This window comes from Diadema antillarum, unplaced genomic scaffold (genome assembly GCF_040938485.1).
Source record: "Diadema antillarum isolate AM-2024a unplaced genomic scaffold, OU_Dant_1.0 seq00000712_RagTag, whole genome shotgun sequence".
Classification (NCBI taxonomy): Eukaryota; Metazoa; Echinodermata; class Echinoidea; order Diadematoida; family Diadematidae; genus Diadema; species Diadema antillarum.
Window position 1 is genome coordinate 375,435 of NW_027271616.1, and position 19,276 is coordinate 394,710.

A 19,276-nucleotide genomic window follows, 5' to 3' on the forward strand; every position below is an offset into this window, starting at 1 on the left:
CCATTTCGTATATCCTGGTCATTAATTACAAAAAATGCATTTAAACTGGGCCTAAACCTGACTAATAAAAAGGTATGCGTGCACATTTACGCTGGTGATTTGCACCTGCCTAGCCATCCATTACGAGATTAAAACCATCCTTGTAAAGTAAGCCATAAAACCCCCTTTGTCCTAGAAATATCCAGGCTTTTTATACTTTGAGGGGGAAACCGACACATTATGCAAGTTATGCCAAGCCCAAGAGGACCAAAAGGAAAGATATGACTTTGCTCGTAAGTCTGACTTTCCCGTAAAGTTATATAATGGGACACAACTTCTCATCATAAACCCTCCTCTTCTCTTTCTCACGTGTCCGTTCCAACGTCAGGTGTTTAATGTGTACCGGGGGAGAACCGTCCCTAGGATTCTCAATAAGTGAAACTTTCATTACCGAGTCGTTAAAGTGGTAAAGTGGATCAACGAACAGGAATGAGAACGTTGTGATTGTCGTGAAGGTATCTGCCTTTTTAAAATAAACTTTATGATAACTTGTTTGAACAATCATCTTCGTGCCTACGCATAACTTTAGTGTCACCTCCCACATTAATGCTAGCGTGGACAACTTGCTAAAACCTTGTCTCACTGAACCTTGTTACAATTCCAAAAAATAGGCTAAAGAAATAAAGGTAGAAACATTGCTTGTATAGGACTGCCGAAACTTTCAACCATGAGGTCTGCGTTCTCCTAAAGAAGTCTTTCTAAAAGTTCGTCGTCCATGTTGAGATGCCCGAGTATGGTACAGGTGTAACGGTCACACAAACAACAATAAAGAGATTGTCTTTTATACATACTATACACAAGACGATGATAAGGCGAAGGAAACATCTCCTGGGCCTACTGCTGAGACGAAAAGACGATAATCGTTATCGATCGGTTAGTTGTATTATTTGTTCTCCTCGTGTGATATTCATCCACAGCCAGCATTATCCCTTAGGCTTCACACAGAGAACTTTACACAGTGGTTCACCATCGCTTGGCACGAAAAAAAATCATGTGCTTTCATCATGTGTCATATCGAGAAAGTAAAAATATCATTCTCTTCTCTGTCACAAGTTTTGTATACATTACATCACATAATCAGTTAGGGATATAAGGCGGTTTCACCTGGGTTGGGCAGAATATTTCATGCGCTTTTGCTTTTGCCGTTGGTTGCAGAACCACACACGCACGACGTTCTTTTTCAAGTCCAATTTCTCCGCAATGGCGGCAATTTTCTCGCTCGACGGCCGTGGTTGGACGGTGAAGTACGCTTCTAGTGATCGCTTTTCAGGAGCGGCGATGCTGGTGCGTTTGCGCTTTTTGTCGCCGTTGTCAAGGATACCTGGTGAATTGCGATTTTCTCTCGCGGCTGCTTCGGCCTCTTCCAGCCAGGCGGAAAGGATGGGTTTCAGGGCTATCATATTGTTATGGCTGAGCGTCAGGCTCTCGAATCTACAGATGGTGCTCTGGCTGAGAGAACCGACGCCGGGAAGTTTGAGGTTCGCGAGAGCCTTGCCGACGTCGGCTTGCGTGACGCCGAGCTTTATCCTTCGTTGCTTGAACCGCTCGGCGAAGGCTTCCAGCTCACGCGGGTCGGTGTCCAGATCGTGCATTCCCATGCCGTGTGGCATTATCGAGTGTGCCGGGTTAAAGTGGCCGCCGGTTCCAGCCAACGGTGTGAATGATGACTGATGCGACGTTACCGCAGCCGCTGCTGCTGCCGCAGCGGCGCCCTGAACGTCGGAAAGTCCCGGTCCAGGCCCGCCAGCGGGGAGGGTCGCCGCGGCTGAGATGTCGAGAAACTCACCGTGGTCCATGCTGGGATGGTGAGGGATGCCGCGGGACACCGGCGACGACGTCGGGGCGAAGTGGGCAGGATGCATACCGCTGTTGACCGCTGCGTGGTGGTGGGAGTAGTTTGTGTCGTTTTTGATGGTCATATGTGGTTGGCTGGTCTTCACCATCGAAGACATGACATCCACAGCGGCCAGTGCTTCTGCTCGGGCGAGAAAGCTGCCGCTGTCCTCCAGGGGACCAAAGAAATTACCCTGAGCATCGACATGGAAAAGAGAGGGGAAAAAAGACAAAAACTTTTCGTTCATTTTATGTCGATACCTCGGAGGAAATGTAAAGATGCACAAAATTATTATTTTCAATATTTGAATTTTTCAATTCAATTCAAAGGTTTTATTTTCACTTCTTTCCACAGAATGTACAAAAAAGTATAGATTCGACATGCGTTTGAAGGAATGATACATAGATAGCAAAGAATAACATTTGTCAATAGTCATTACAAAATTAGGCATTTTTCATACAGACATATTTATACATTCTGCGAAAAAAAGTGGAGGTACCCACTCAAAAGACTATGCTTGTACAACGTGGGCACCTCACAGGAGGGAAAAAAAGGTGAAAACTTAACTACAAGTGTGCGGGATGAATCAATAGCGTTGGCTTGTATGTGTGTGCGTGTTTGGTTTTTTTTTTTTGACACAATAATGGCGTGATCAGATTTTGATCCACAACATTTTAGCAATGGTAAAGTGTTTTTTTTTTGGGGGGGGGGTGGATGGGGATGAACGTTCTTGTATTTACAATATGAAACTCAACTTTTTGTAACCAAAATAAAAAAATATATAAAAGCTGTCAGGAATTTAAAAAAAAAATTAAGTACAACTTCACCTGGCCATTCACAATGTACACCATTTAACTTAAACTAAGCATTAGAGTATAATGAAGTACTATAAAAAAAGATGTTAGAAAAGTGTATTGTTAAGTAGCGCACACGTCGATGGATATTATTAGACCAGTCCGCCACGAATTCCAAAGAACAAATCACTAATTCATCAGACAATTGATTAATCGGTGCACAAGAGATTGCTTTTCATCTATCTTTTTATAGATACCTGTATTACGAAGACGAGAACGTTCTTTTATAGTCACTGCTGCCACCATCGTTATTTTCTTCATGATCGTCTAAATCATCATCAACAAGTTTTTGACTACCGCGATATCGAACAAGATGATACTATTGACTACTGTATCATTGCTTTTATCTTTATCTTCATTGTCATTATTCTTGTACAGAACTCTTTTAAATTTAATCAAATTCACAATAGTATTAATTCTGTAATCATTTCTATCATGTTTGTTGTCAATTTCATAATCACGATCATCGTTACATCTTTTTATAATCAATATCATTCAAGACTATCATTTATCATTATCGCTGTCATTATTATTTTCCTTATAAGTGTCATCAAAAGCAGAATTTTGAGTCATTTTATTATAAGTGTCATCAAAAGCAGAATTTTGAGTCATTTTATAGATAACTTTTACAGCGGTCATGGTAATAAGAGGAAATCAAAGAGAATAAATGATGAAATCAGAGCAGCAGCTGCGTGAATAATCATCTGATATTGTTTTGCAAAAGCGCCGATACTTCATTATCATTATGGTTACCAAATCGCAATATTCAAGGTTGGATGACAATTGTTGCCGCACCGACAGCCAAAGGAGGAAAAAAAAGCAATGCACACGGCGGCGTGTAGAAAATATTGAAGGTGATCTTGAACTCATAATAACGGGTGACGGTGTGAAACATTGGCAGGATGCAGGCAATTTCAACATCATCCTCCATCTTGCAAAACGAATCTGCTAAAACGCGCCGAGATGCAGTGACAAGGCCGCTGCAACGCGCCGGGGTCAGGACTGATTTATTGGATGCTCCTCGGTAGCCGGGTATTCCTTCTTCTTTTTTTTAATAAATAACATCTCTCACAGTTTTCTATCGTTCATAATCGCTTAGGATGCTCCGAGATATTCCGACTAAACCTACGGGGATGGAGAAGGCGCCAAAAGGGAAAACTAAATCAACAAATTATGAGTAGTCAAGCACCGATCCGGGCGCGGGAACGGGACGACTACGAGCGAGATGACAAGAAAATATTGGAATAATGAGAGGAAACCGCTGAATTCTGATAGTACCCCATGGTATGATGACCAAATCCTTGCCTTTATCCCCCCCCCCCACCTACCCGATGAAAACTATTAGGTATAGAGGAGAGTCAGCGTATTGAATTCCACCTCGTGAGAAGAGATCGTGAATTCGTATTGGGATGAGGTGAACACGGCAGTTCACACGTACGTCTCGCTGTCATCCTTAAAAAAATAGAAATAAGTGAAAAAAAAATCTGGACAGAAGGGGTATGGATGGCAAAATAAGGAAAAAGAAACTGAGAATCGGGGGAGGGATAGAAGGAAAGGGAGAAGAAGGGGAAAAAACGAGGAGGAAAATGTAAATATCGAGTTCTGAATTATTAACTGACGATCTAATCTATCATGTATGCGATGAAATCGGAAAGTCTGTCGTGGCAACAGGTCAGTGTATATATACGCGAAGGATAAGACGTTGGGTTTACCAGGAAAGAACAGAAAGATACGAGATTTATATTAAATATCAATTAAAATACGCCGTGTCTGTGTTTCTTTGTTATGTCTCTACCTTGAATCTTCCTCTCTCCTTTTCTCTATTGCTCTCTCTCTCTCTCTCTCTCAAAAGGTAGTCATTATCATATCTCATATGTCGCCAGATAAAATAATTAAGAGAAAATGACTGCATATTTCTGTCAGTACTTGCCGCTATACATTTCGCGTCACCAAAGGCACGACAATTAGTGTTACACAACATAGGAACATTAACTAGTAGTCCTAAGAGGAAGGGAATAGCACATTCAATCTACTATTATTAACCACAGAAGCCCCGAAATAAAAATCATTTCCTTGCATCAGAGGTCTGACCTCTTGTATCATAGATATGTATATATTCCATATCAATTGATTATTCCTGAAAATACGTAATAGGATGACGGCTAACATTGTTTGTTTGTGTGTTTGTTGTTCTTGCTTGGACCTGGAAGACGAGGCATTCGAATACATCCGGGAAACAACTTTGCGACTCGGTATTCCTTTATAGTATCGCCTATAAGCCTCGATGTCTTGAAATGGTTCACGTCATTAGTCAAGGATTTTTTTCTTGAAATACGATATATATAATATATAATCATTTTGAACCGGGAATAAAATGATCTTGCCTCGAACCTCGTCGACAACTACGCTTGATTTGAACCGTAATCCAGTACACTATTAACAGATCATTTTCAACATTAAAAAAAAATGAAAATTCTCTATCAAAAAGCTCTAGGAACACGTCAGTTTGTGGCCACGAAATTGAAAATGAATATCCATTTTGCTTGCTATGATATATATATATATATATATATATATATATATATATATATATATATATATATAATGTGTGTGTGTGTATGTGTGTGTGTGTGTGTGTGTGTGTGTGTGACAACAAAGAGAATGCTATATACACAAAAGTCATCATTGTCCACTAACGTAAGTACTAGGTTAAACTTCACTCACATGTTGCCGTTGCATATTCTAAACAGGATGTTATTATTTACCATATTGCATGGGGAAAAATAAACTTTCTACACTTACGGGTGCGATGAAATATGTACCGGTAAATATAATTATCGTCTATGTTGTGGGCACAATACATCGTCATTCATAAAACAAACAAGTTGCAGAAAAGTCAATTGATACATAAAACATTGAGATCATTTGTCATTCCGACATTCGCGTGAAGAGTCACACTCAAGTGTAAATAATTATTATAATTTGATTGACCCCCTGTGATTGTATGGGCTAGAATCAATGTATGACAAGCACGTTCACGTTTTTCACGTTATTTTCACATCAAATTGTATGTTGAAAAAGAAACATTAAATAATATGCGAATATGACTTGATTTTGCAAATCTGCCTGAAAGATATAGAGAGAAGGAGGGGCTTATTTTATACCTTTTAAAGATACGGCATCGCGCTATGTGAAATCTTTACGTACTTTCACAATTTTGAAACTAAACCATCTATCTACTATGGAAACACACAATGAAATATTGTGACATTTCGTTCGAAAAGAAGAAAAAAAAATAGGGGCGGGGAAAATCAACAGACAAATTTATTCTAAAATTTTCCGCAAGATACCAATAACCGATATCTATATTGTTTCTGCCATCCATTTTCTCGGATCCGTCACTCTGATTGATGGTCACCGACCGAGATTTCTATACCTTCCCAAGAGATATAAGGATATTTTTGTCGTATGTGTTTTATGACACTTTCTTAAAAAAAAAAAAAAAAAAAAATCAGTTCCTCATCTCCAGGTACTTTGTTAAGGGTGCTGAAATCATATTTGTAATGATTATCATTGTAGATGATGACAGTTGTGGTCATACTAATATTGATGATAAAATTAATGCGAGGATGCATGACTATGTCACTATTGACTAAAAAAATGTTTAAAAGAATCACAAATCCCTGACACTCATCGCGCACATTAATTAGGAAACAAACAAAGAAACAGCGTCGTGTAAAGCATGATATAAATGTTAAGTATAATGATGATGATGATGACAATGACGATAGCGATAATGATAATGATAATGATAATGATGATGATTCGAATTGTGATGAAACGAAGAGGAGGAGGAGGAGAAGACGAAGAAGATGTTAATAATGATAATATTTATAATGGCGTTGCTGGTAACAAAGGAGCCCGAAGTCTCAGGAATTACAATTGATCGAATGGTATCATTTTAAATCATCCCATGATTTGACACCGTTACTGAGTCAATGTTGTGTATCAAGGAAATATGAAATCATCGAAATGTTACAAAATACCCTAATATTAAGATAATCTAAGTCATTTATGAATTATCTTCATTTACGTCTTGCACTTCCGTTTCTACCCTCGAATCGATTAGCCAGGGGTTCATGGTTGATGACATTGTGCTCAATATTAAAACATCATCTTAATCATAACATCAACAGGAAGAATAGGAAGAAAACATGACACATTATAACGCCTTTGAGTGAGAATGATATCATTTGCTGAAAGTATGACAATGTGACAATAAACAGGGAAGAGGGCACTGGGGTTACAATTGGCATTAATTTTCCAGATTTTCACTCTCACTGTGTCATTTAGGGTGAGAAACGTGACGGGCAGCCGGCTCGCGTACACCGACGACCCCGACGCAGCCTGATGACCGAAAACCAAAACTCCGCGAAGAGCATATTATCGTCTGCCCACACAAACTGCAACATACGCGCACCAATTAAATACACAATATAACGGGCGGCTATCATCCGTGCGCCGGTTACATTACCTTAATTGATAATCTTGCTTGGTTGAGATTGTGTGGGCGTGCGCACGCCGATTCTTGCAACACGTTAATTGCCTCAAACTACGTGTGTATATAGCTAGCATTCGTGGCAGCGAAGCCTGACCTGTTGACGGACACCACGCCCATATGACTAGTACTAAGTATGTGATTGTAAAGTTCTATAACTTTAGATTCAATTCATAAACTTTCAAAGCGCGGGCGGAAAATTTGTGGACAAACAATTACACACATAAAAGAGCCGAATAGAATTTACGGGTTGAGGGCTCAAAAATCTTGTCTTGTTCATTCGTACCATGGATTCTTTGATATGATTAATCATTGTGACTTGAGACACATGTCACAGTTATCACGTGTCATTAGATAATGTCTCATTACATTATGCTACACGCCAAGGGGGGGGGGGGGGGGGTGGAAGTGATCGCTTTGATAATAAATACCGATAGGCCCAATGAAACAAGGAGGTAGAAATTAGATGTAGCAAAGATATTTCGTATAAGATATGGGAGTCTCTTGGTTTTATATTAGTTGATGACGAAACGAAGTTTTCTGTCTTGATTTTGTGCATAATACAGTATACCATGAATCACTGGCGGCGTTGGCTGATGTGGAGATACCATGCAAGGCGCACGGCCAAATCGAGCGGCTATTCTCCTCTCTTCGGAGACGCACTCACGCGCCGCTATACTGACAGCGTGCTTGGCGTCCAATCAATGTTGTAGAACGCTTGGGCGAAACGGGATGAAAAATTAAGAAAAAAAAAAATGGCAGCTGGCAGACGTGACCGTTCAGGGTTGCCATGACAACGGAAACATTTCCCACGAACATGACTTGGCAGTCGTTGGTCAGAATATAAACGCAATCGATATCGACCTCCACAGGTCTTTGTGGCTGTCTACTGAAGAGTCTATTTTTTCCGTAAAAATTGCTTCAAAATTTATTACCATTGAGGATTGGGAATATAAAGGAATATTAAGATAGACTTGTATAGCTGTTGGTCTCTGGAGATGAACATTATTAGATGCCTTTTGACACACATTTGGGCTCTTGATTGAAATATAATCTCTCACCGACTAACACAGATCTATAAGAACCAGCGGTTCAGGCACCGATTCATTATAGACATCCCTTCTATAGGGCCTATACTTCTATAAGGAACTAGAATCATCTAACACTGACGAAAACGATTATTCTATATAACTTCTTTGTCAAAACGGGTGTTAGACATTCAACGCTTTGCACATGCCCATGATCACTTCTGTTATGATATTTCAATGAAAAGAATGATCAAACATTTCGGAGATTCCCCTTAAACGACTTCCAATTAGATATTTATTTATTCATCTATCTATCTATCTATCTATCCGTCTATTTATCTATCTATCTATCTATCTATCTATCTATCTATCTATCTATCTATCTATCTTAATGTATCTATCTATCTATCTATCTATCTATCTATCTATCTATCTATCTATCTATTTATCTATATATCTATACATCTATCCATCTATCTATTTATCTATCTACCTATTTATCTACCTACCTATCTATCTATTTATCTATCTATCTATCTATTTTTCTATATATCTACATATCTATCTATCTATTTATCTATCTATCTACCTATCTATCTACCTACCTATCTATCTATCTACCTACCTAGCTATCTATCTACCTATCTATCCATCTATCTAGCTATCTATCTATCTATCCATCTATCCATCTATCTATCCATCTATCTATCTATCTATCTATCTATCTATCCATCTATCCATCTATCTATCTATCTATCTATCCATCTATCTATCTATCTATCTATCTATCTATCTATCTATCTATCTACCTATCTATATCCTTTCTCCCCTTCCCCTCTCTCTCACATTAATTAATGCTGAAAAGAAAACAATATCCTTGAAGGAATCAGTTATATACCCATGCGGCAGCAAAATAATCACATCTACAGACTATTATCTTGTCTTCTATTTCTTCTTACCACGCGCACAAAAAGGTACACGATAGGGCACATGATGTACAGTAGTCACTGTGCTACAGTCTGTTTGTTTTTTTGTTTGCTTGTTTGTGTGTGTGTGTGTGTGTGTTTTGATATAATCATGCTTTTCCCTCCTCTCCTTGATGTAGAGAAAGCTCTCCATGCGAATGCATTCTGTTCACGTTATGTCATCTGGCCTCATCCTTAGAAAAGTTTAATTAATGGACTAAGAAAAGAAAAAAAATGATGATCTACATCAAAATTATATTCAACTTAGTCAGCTTAAGTACATCATTCACAACTCGGATAACTTGTTCAATCTGGTCAACTAAACGTGCATGGAAACCAGAGAAAGATAGGAAAGGAGAGAGAGAGGGAGGGGGAGGGGGAGTGGGAAGAACTGCCAAGTCCTGATTTAAAAACTTACATTTTATCTAACCATCAATCTAAACTGCCCGGATGAATCAAAACCTAGGGCCCTGTTGCATCAAAAAATGCAGTAAAACTTAAGTTAGATATCAGCCAATCAGAATGGAGTATTCAGAGACCTATGCTCGATTTCCTGACATAATTATGTTTGATCTCAGCGTTTACGCAACATGCCCCTGCACCGACGTCCTTTCGTTCTTATTGCTTTTCTATGGTATACTATGTGGTGCGTTGTGTAGGTTCACCACGGTATATTAACGGATTAATGCAAATTTGAACTTTGGGTGTGAACTGAAAGAGATAACTATTAGTCTGGGTGCCAAAGCCACTTTTTGGGCCTAACCTTGTTTTACCGTCCACCCAATGTTTTTTGATGATTTTACCCTATTTCAGGGGTGCTGATTCCGAATCTGGATGATGCAACTCTTGCATCCTTGAGGGTTTTGAGATATTCAAGATGGCCGCCAAAATGGCCGCCCAAACCGAAAATTCCCACGTATTTCCTCCTAAATGGTGTGAAATTGAAAATAATTGATGGTTCTCCCCTATTTGGAAGGTGCTGAATCCGAATCTGGATGATGCAACTCATGCATCCATGAAGTTTTTGAGATATTCAAGATGGCCGCCAATTAAAACAGTAAATTCCCATGTATTTCCTTGGTGTGAAATTGAAGTCAATTGATGGTTCTATCCTATCTTTAGGGTGCTGAATCCGAGTCTGGATGATGCAAATCTTGCATCCTTGAGGGTATTGAGATACTCAAGATGGCAGCCAAAATGGCCGCCAGTTAAAACCGGAAATTTCTATGTATTAGCTTTTAAATGGTGAGAAATAGAAAACAATTGATGGTTTTACCCTATTTCGAGGGTGCTGAATCCGAATCTGGATGATGCACCTCGAGATAGTCAAGATGGCCGCCAAAATGGCCGCCAAAACGGAAACTCTTATGTATTTCCTTCTTATAGATATTGAGAAATTGATAACAATTGATGGTTTTACCCTATTTTTTTTTCTGAAAGATTTCAGGTTTTCGTCAATGGCTCAGTTTGAACTTGCTGTATATACAGTGAAACCAGCTCTATACCGGATATCTTTTGAGTTGGTACGATACAAGTGTGCCAGCAATGAACCTTTCAAGACTACAGATACGTTTGAATAATTGCAAGATTACACTGTTCCTCTACATATAATGGATAAGTTTTGAACACTAACAATCAATGGACAAGACATTTTCATCTAAATCATATTGTGATAGTGATGTAGAGAAGTGTACTGAAATTACCCAACATTACCTGTCTTAATCCATGAGCAGTTTTAATCTCTTCATCCATGAACACTCAAATTGGTTATTTGGTTTATATTGGTGGTCTTGATGACATTGTTGAAGACGCGAGTGGGACATTTTTATAGTTACGCTTCAATTTATTCGGCAATATGATGTAACATTATATATGTTTATATGGATTATATATATATATATATATATATATATATATATATATATATATCACAGGTAACGCGCCGTGAAAAAAAAAAACTGAATGAAAAAAAAAAACGACAACATGGAAGGTAATAGTTGATAATCCAGTACTTACGAATATCATAATCGCGGAGAGTGCTTTTGAAATTACCCTTATTGATATCTACTATAGTGGTCATGGATGTAACCATTTCCAATGACGTAATCAGAATATGCGACAAGTTTCACAAGAATACAAGGCGAGACTCGTCAGAATACAAGACAAGCTTCAACACCAAACACCAACATGCCATAATTTAATTTTACTCTATTGATAGCCGAAAAGGATTAACTTCACATCTGTGGAGCCATATTATTGGCGACCACAAGCATTATTTTATAACAATTATGCATAAAGAAATTTTCACTCGTATGTTTGTGTTTGTACGTTTCAGTATGATGTCAATATCACTTCTGCTTTTTTTTTCAGTACGTGTTAAAGTTCCGTTTGAGACATATCGGAATATCTCAGTATATTACAATACCATTGTGACAGTCATTTTGGATGTCAATAACTTTTGGATGTCAATAACTTTTGGCTGATTTGACAAATTCGCTCAACTGAGTTGAATTTAAGAATACGAATTATTGCTTTTCACCCTGCATGGTTTTAACCCCCCGCTTCGCGTTCATTTCATTTCATTTCATTTCATTTTTATTTCATTTCCGGCCAAAGCATATAATATGACATTTGCTTATAAACAAATTAAGTACAATGTAACTTTTACATTTCAAAATGAAATTTAGATACACGTCATATGTTTACATGAATCAATAAACATACTTTAGTTGAAGAAATACATGGACAAAATGTGACTTAATCATAACAAAGAAAAGGTCGGAAATGGAGGGGACTGCTAAAAAGCGTTAGAGCACAGTACTTCACCATTTAAGTATAAGCAAATGTTAAGGAGTTTCCGTTCATGCAGGACATTTATAGATGTGCCAAAACCTTCAAAGACCTTCAACACCCTCGAAATAAGGTAAGACCATCAATTTATTCTAAAGTTTTTGCCATTAAGAAAATATATATTAACATTGGAATTTCTGCCACTTATATTGGCTGTCATCTTGGACGTCTAAAAACCCTAAAGAATGGACGAATTTCAGCAACCAAGTTTCGAGGGTGCTGAATAGGGTCTAAAATTTTCCAATTTTTGACAGTTATTTTGGCGGTCATCTTGGACATCTCAAAACCCTTAAAAAAGAACACGAAAGTTGCATCAACCAGGTTCGGATTCAGCACCCTCGAAATAGAGTAAAACCGCCAATTGTTTTCAATTTTACACCATTTAGAAGGTAATATAGGGCTTACATGGAAATTTTCGTTTTTGACAGCCATTTAGGGGCCATTCTGGCGGCCATCTTTATTTTCTCAAAACCCTCAAGGAAGCAAGAGCTGTATCCTGGAGCTTCAAATTCAGCAAACTCAAAATAGTGTAAAACCACCAAGGTCCCGTTGCATAAAACTTTCTCAGCAACTTTCAGCTGACTTTAAAAAATTCAGGTTGGGATTTGCCCAACCTGAATTTTTTAAGGTTGCTAACCTAAGAATGTAAAATCCGTTGCATAAAAACTCTGGTTAGGAGCTTCCAACCGGAATTTTGTGATTTCAACCGGAAAAAAATCCAGTTGGAGTTTTATGCAACGGGCCCCAACTGTTATATTTTACACCATTTAGAAGGAAATAGGGGGTTTACATATGAATTTCCGTTTTTGGCGGTCATTTTTAGCGACCATCTTTATCATCTTAAAACCCTTAAGGATGCAAGAGTTGTATCCTGAGCTTCGGATTCAGCACACTCAAAATAAGATGAAAACCACCAATTGCTTTCAAATTGTCACCATTTAGAAGGAAATACATGGGAACTTCCGTTTTGGTCGGCAAATTTTAACGGCCATATTGATTATCTCAAAATTTTCATCAATGCAGGAGTTGCATCATCAAGATTCTGATTCAGAACCCTCGAAATAGGGTTAAACCATCAATTGTTTTCTATTTCTCACCATTCAGAAGGAAAAACATGGGAATTTCCGGTTTTAATTGGTGGCCATTTTGGCGGCCATCTTGAATATCTCAAAAAGTCATGGATGCAAGAGTTGCATCATCAAGATTTGGATTCAGCACCTTCCAAATAGGGTATATAATCATCATTTATTTTCAAGTTCACACCATTTAGAAGAAAATACGTGGGAATTTTCAGTTTTAATTGGCGGCCATTTTGGCGGCCATCTTGAATAGCCCAAAAACCTCATGGATGCAAGAGTTGCATCATCCAGATTCGGATTCAGCACCCTCGAAATAGAGTAAATCCATCGATTGTTTTTTAATTTCTCACCATTTAAAAGGAAATACGTGGGAATTTCCGGTTTTAATTGACAGCCATTTTGGCGGCCATCTTTAATATCTCAAAAACTTGATGGATGCATGAGTTGCATCATCCAGATTCGGATTCAGCACCTTCCAAATAGGGTAGAATCATCAATTATTTTCAATTTCATACCATTTAGAAGGAAATACATGGGAATTTTCGATTTAATTAGCGGCCATTTTGGCGGCCATCTTGAATATCTCAAAATCCTCAAGGATGCAAGAGTTGCATCATCCAGATTCGGATTCAACACCCTCGAAATAAGGTAAAACCATCAATCGTTTTCAATATCTCACCATTTAGAAGGAAACACGTGGGAATTTCGGTTTTAATTGGCGGCCATTTTGGCGGCCATCTTGAATATCTCAAAAGCTTCATGGATGCAAGAGTTGCATCATCCAGATTCGGATTCAGCACCCTTGAAATCGGGTAAAACAATCAATCGTTTTCAATATCTCACCATTTAGAAGGAAATATGTGGGAATTTTCGGTTTTGGCGGCCATTTTGGCGGCCATCTTGAATATCTCAAAATCCTCAAGGATGCAAGAGTTGCATCATCCAGATTTGGATTCAGCAGGCTCGAAATAGGGTGAAACCATCAATTTTCTTTCAATATCTCTCCATTTAGAAGGAAATACTGGGGAATTTCCGGTTTTGGCGGCCATTTTGGCGGCCATCTTGAATATCTCAAAACCCTCAAGGATGCAAAAGTTGCATCATCCAGATTCGGATTCAGCACCCCCGAAATAGGGTAAAACCATCAAAAAACATTGGGTGGACGGTAAAACAAGGTTCAGCCTCTGGCACCCAGACTATATACTTCTTGCTGAATTTTGCTTTCACTTGTGACATGGTAACGTTACTTATTGCTGCCTAGAATGTCCTAATGCGGCAGACATGATGGATTTGATTGAAGAAGCCTTTATTGTTACCATCCATACCTCGCAACTGTCAAGAATCTTATTTCCGGGCTCGGTTCGCTCAGCGAATTTTTTGTTTCAGGTGGTTGTGTAGGCAGGTCACATATTTTGGGTATGGGCCGGCTATGAACCGTTTATGTATGATGAGTATGACGTTACTGGAAAAGACCCAGCAAACTTTTTTTTACACTAGAGTTGTTTAATAGCTTCTGTTGTCACGAAGAGTCTCCAAATGTTTTATCAAGGTGTTCTGATGTACACCATAATAATGCCCGTTCATATTACATTCAACAGTGCAATACAAAAGTAAAAGAAGAAGAAGAAGAAGAAGAAGAAGAAGAAGACATGTTTAACACTTACTTCATTGGTAGAATTAAATGGCCGAGGAGAAGCATCGTTATCAAATTTTCGCCATGAAAATGGCAAGTTAAACATGACCAGAACCTTGAGTTTGATCTAAATCGATTAGACTCACTTCAAATAAACCCTCAAATTAACAAGGTGGTGGAAAGCGCATGACACGATGCTAACAAAAACCGCGAGGCGATCGGTGTGTGCGCGTGTGTGTGTGCGTGCGTGCGTGTGTGTGTGTGGGGGGATGGGGCAGGGAGCATGCATAAAATATCAGAGCAAAATGTGTCGACACATTACAATCTATTATACTTTGATCTGGAGGGAGGGAGGGGCTGAGAGGAGGAGAAAATGTAAGAGAGGGAAAGGGATAATAAAAAAGAAAGGATGGAGAGGGAGAGATATGAGGGAAAAAAGGAAGGGGGAAAGGCGCAGGAAACGGAGAAACCAGTGTATATATGTTTTACTTCGACAGTCATTCATATTTTAGAGGTTCAGGGTGTCAGGTAACCAATTCTTGACATCCTGCGACCCAAACCGAGAAAATTATCATCTATTATTAACAATGACAACACGAACCGTCGTGCGTTGTATCAATATTGTAGCCCCGCACGATGACGCGTACAAACCCATTTGGAGACGGGCCGGCAAACAAGCGAACAGGTACTGCCCGCGTCGTACGTTAACAAATTGCCAGTTAACCATTTTGTCTGTGGTAAATGCATTTCACGTTTAACTCAAAATCAACGTAAGATCACTGCATTAGGCTTGCTCTTTCAAACGTCATTTTTTTGTCTTTTTTTTTTTAGTGGGGGAGGAGTAACTTTATCGAGTTTACTCGTAGTTCTGCATAACACAATCTTCTTTTTCTTTCATTCTTTTTGTTATTTTTATTCAGCGGGGAGGAAAAGGAGGTGTGTGATTGTTTTTCTTTTTCTTTTTTGCATTATTCTAACATTAATCTTTTCGGCGCTGCAAATTTTGTTCACGAAATAGGAAATTATTCGTACATGACGATGTGTGGGACATGCACACACGAATGACATCCCACACAGGAAGCGAGAAAGTGTAAGGACACACAGCGATATCGAACGAGCCGATACCGTCCCGCTTCGAGTCCATTGAACACAATGTGCTGTTTGCAAAATATATCGCGGCATGATCAATTTGCTTAATGAAATGAGTAGCCGGTTGCCTCCCCTAAGCAGAGAGGTTGTATATACTTTTTGAGATGAATGGTTGATTGCATTCCACAGGTAAACCATATGAGACAGCGGACAATGACTATCCCTATGGTATACCAATCATGATAGATAACAATAATGTGTTTCCTATACCTACTATACTAGTGGTATAGCCCTGGCGTTACTGTTAATAGTGTGCTAGTAAATGCGCCTACTTACTGCTTCAGGGATTTTTATTGGTTTAATTTCTTACTAGGAGGTGGAATGCAAGAATTGTCGAATGTGATCACAAGAGGATAAACCAAAATCACTTGAAAATGTTCCTCATTTTACATCTCATCCTCGATACGGTGCTATTGCATTAATGTCAGGTAGCTTTAGGTCTCCAAAATGTTGATCTTTACTCTCTCTTTTTGTATTTTTAATCATGCTTAATTTTCTCTGCAGTGACAAGCAATCGGGCAATATCCCCTAACTCATTTTACTTTTTTTTATAAGGGAAATAACTGTTTTGCCACCATTAGCATTTCTGTTATATCTCATTGTAAATATGATTGACACAAATTGTGATGTTTATTTACTGACAACACGTACATCATTGAGTAAAGCAAAAGTGACACGCTATAGCATAAGGTAGAAAGTTAACTAAATGTGTCTTCAGGATATTTCTCATGACACTACAGCCAATACACTCACCATGCAAGGAGGGAAAATGTTCATTCATAAAAGATACTCATAAGTGTTGTTGTTACAAAATGTCTGTAGTAATGTTATCGTGTTACAGGCAAACTGATGAATGAATGAAACTGATGAGCCAAACGAAAGACAAACGAAAAATACAAAGTCTGTTTACGTTGACCACAATTTCAAACGTTTTCTATGGAAAATAAGTAAACAACAACAACTACAAAAACAACAACATGTGTTCAGTACTGTCGGCTATGCCCTCAAAACCCATCGGATACTGTATCTTCAATTCAAAAGGGAGAATACTTAATCATCCCAGTCACAATCAGAGTCGAATTTAAAGTCAGAATCTGTATCAATGATATTCCCATCTACTACATTAAAAAAAGCACTCAAAACGCTTTCACAATAATTTGACGAAAGAAAGAATACTGTTGGATGGGTGTAAGCTAATCATAATATGAACACAAAGTCATTATGGAATCTTTTATTTCTTATATAATATAATTCATTTCTAATACAATTCTTATAACATTATGAAATATGATACAGATACACAATAATATATGACTTATAGGCGTATTGGAGTAAAACGCTAAACATTCGTTGTATATAACGCTATAAAAGCGTCTCAGCTATATCACTTTTAAGAATATTTTCTTGCATAATGTAGGTAATGGTAAACAAACAGCGGACACAATAGGGCGTTGTGATGACAAAGATACTTCCTACGATAGGTATACATTGAATAGGCCTACATCTCTTCTTGTTCTGTGGTGCAAGATTTAGCGTTGTTATTAATTGTATACCATCCCATTGACATAACATGTAAATGACAATTAACACTCGACGAAAATAATTATGTCTAATACTAGGAGTAGATTAAACAGCCTAATCACCGCTAATGATTGACGCGGGATTTGATTCGATACAATGTTTGTTGTATTTCTTTTTTCCCCATACGACGGCGTCTCTTGACATGGCTAAGGATGAGAGGGCAAACTGTCATGTTACACATTGAGATTGCAAATTGAAAGTTGTTAATGTATAAACTTGATAGAAAGTGTCATGTCTATGAATAATTGCCTACAAGTTAACTCCGTATAGGGTTCCTTTTAAGTCGCTGTGTGATTTTTTGGTGAACATGTACAGAAGTGAGTGAACAGTGTGATATAATGATACAAATTATGGCGGCTCGTTATTTCCAACGATAAAGTAAAATGTAAGTGGATAATCATTTTGTTCCCTTTCTAGAGAGTTGCCCAGCGACTGGGTATGGGAGAGATGAAATACAGCTGCTGCCTGCAGTGAGGCAAGAGTTACACTCACCGGTCCGTTGGCCATGCAGTGCCTCCGCATCATCTCGGAGCCGCGGTCGTGGTGGCGATGCAGCGGCGAGTACTTGGGGCCCCCGGGCCCGAGCGGCGGCGGATGCATGCCGACGTGCTCCTTCATGTTCATCATTGGGTACCTCTCCGGGTTACTCGCGCCCGAGTACCGGAATGGCGGTATCAGCTCCAGTGTAGTGTCCGCTCGGCACTCACACGGACGTAAATCAGAGGACACTGTCCTCTATTCGTGTCGCTGGGGATGTGGCGCGAATGAACCGTTAGATTCTGCTCTCTTCCGTTTCTTTTGCAGCTTTTCCCATTCAATATTGTAAAGATGATTACAATTTGCAACAGCCGTAAAAAAACAATGTCCCTTCACGGTAATCTATAATGGTCGGTGCGGCGGAGTTGAAAGAAAGGTATGACCCGTTAAGAGGCCGCCTATGCCCTACGTCCTATTCTTTCCTGAAGGGCACGCGATCGATAGTTCTGCTCGTCAGGCGAAGATGTCTGCGGGGGAACTGTTGATGTGCCTATACACACCTGTTTCTCGATAGACCCGAGCTGTAAGATGGTCGTGCAACAATGTGAAGTCAATGATAACACGGACGGTTTGTGTCTCGGCGCCTCGCCTTACCAGGAGAGATGCGGAAGCGCACAGGTTCTGTCATTGATCACCGTCCGAAGTTAGAATGTTTATGAAACAAACAGTTTGTCGTTTCGCAGAAATAGCAGTGTATAGCATCTCACAAGTGGGCCCTCGAGTCACATGTAACGGAAACTCCGCGAGTCCTGGCGTGAGTCGACCACGTAAGGTGACGACCAGGTTGAGAGTGAGTAAGGATGTCCCAACACGGCGCTGTTTATCTGCCAGATCGAAAAAGCAACCAGCAGCAAGAATCAACCTTTCAAAACGCTACCTCAATGCGGCACTGGACGAGACAGACCGCGCCGATCAACCAGCGCCAGCCCAAAACATCGTTTGTTAAACTTGATGGAAACGATGATGATGGTGGTGGCGGAGCGATAACTTGTAAAGTGGACCACTCTCCTTTATTCTTCCCACTTTTTTGTCAGCCTAGCCGGAAGCCATCAACCAGCTAGCATCACCTGCCAGAGTATGGCCCTTGGAAAGTGATTCACTGCGTCGAGCGAGCATCAAACCTCCCATTGGTTCGCCGCTGACATCAGGGAGAGAGCGCTATGCTTGTC

General features: G+C 39.2%; 1 protein-coding gene across 1 annotated transcript; it reads right to left on the bottom strand.

Moving 5' to 3' along the window:
* Positions 1 to 1,139: 1,139 nt before the first annotated feature.
* LOC139737890 (POU domain, class 4, transcription factor 3-like) lies at positions 1,140 to 18,197 on the bottom strand. Its single transcript, XM_071648558.1, has 2 exons — positions 18,063 to 18,197; positions 1,140 to 2,066 (listed from the first exon to the last, which is right to left on the bottom strand). The coding sequence occupies exons 1-2, from the start codon at positions 18,195 to 18,197 to the stop codon at positions 1,140 to 1,142; spliced, it is 1,062 nt and encodes a 353-aa protein (XP_071504659.1).
* Positions 18,198 to 19,276: the final 1,079 nt, after the last annotated feature.

What these genes read in the sequence shown, in the direction of transcription:
- LOC139737890 (XM_071648558.1), bottom strand. Translation starts at nt 18,197, where the DNA reads ATGATGAACATGAAGGAGCACGTCGGCATGCATCCGCCGCCGCTCGGG. An exon ending in ACTGCATGGCCAACGGACCG is followed by an intron (nt 2,067 to 18,062) that starts GTGAGTGTAACT and finishes GTCGATGCTCAG; the next exon opens with GGTAATTTCTTTGGTCCCCT.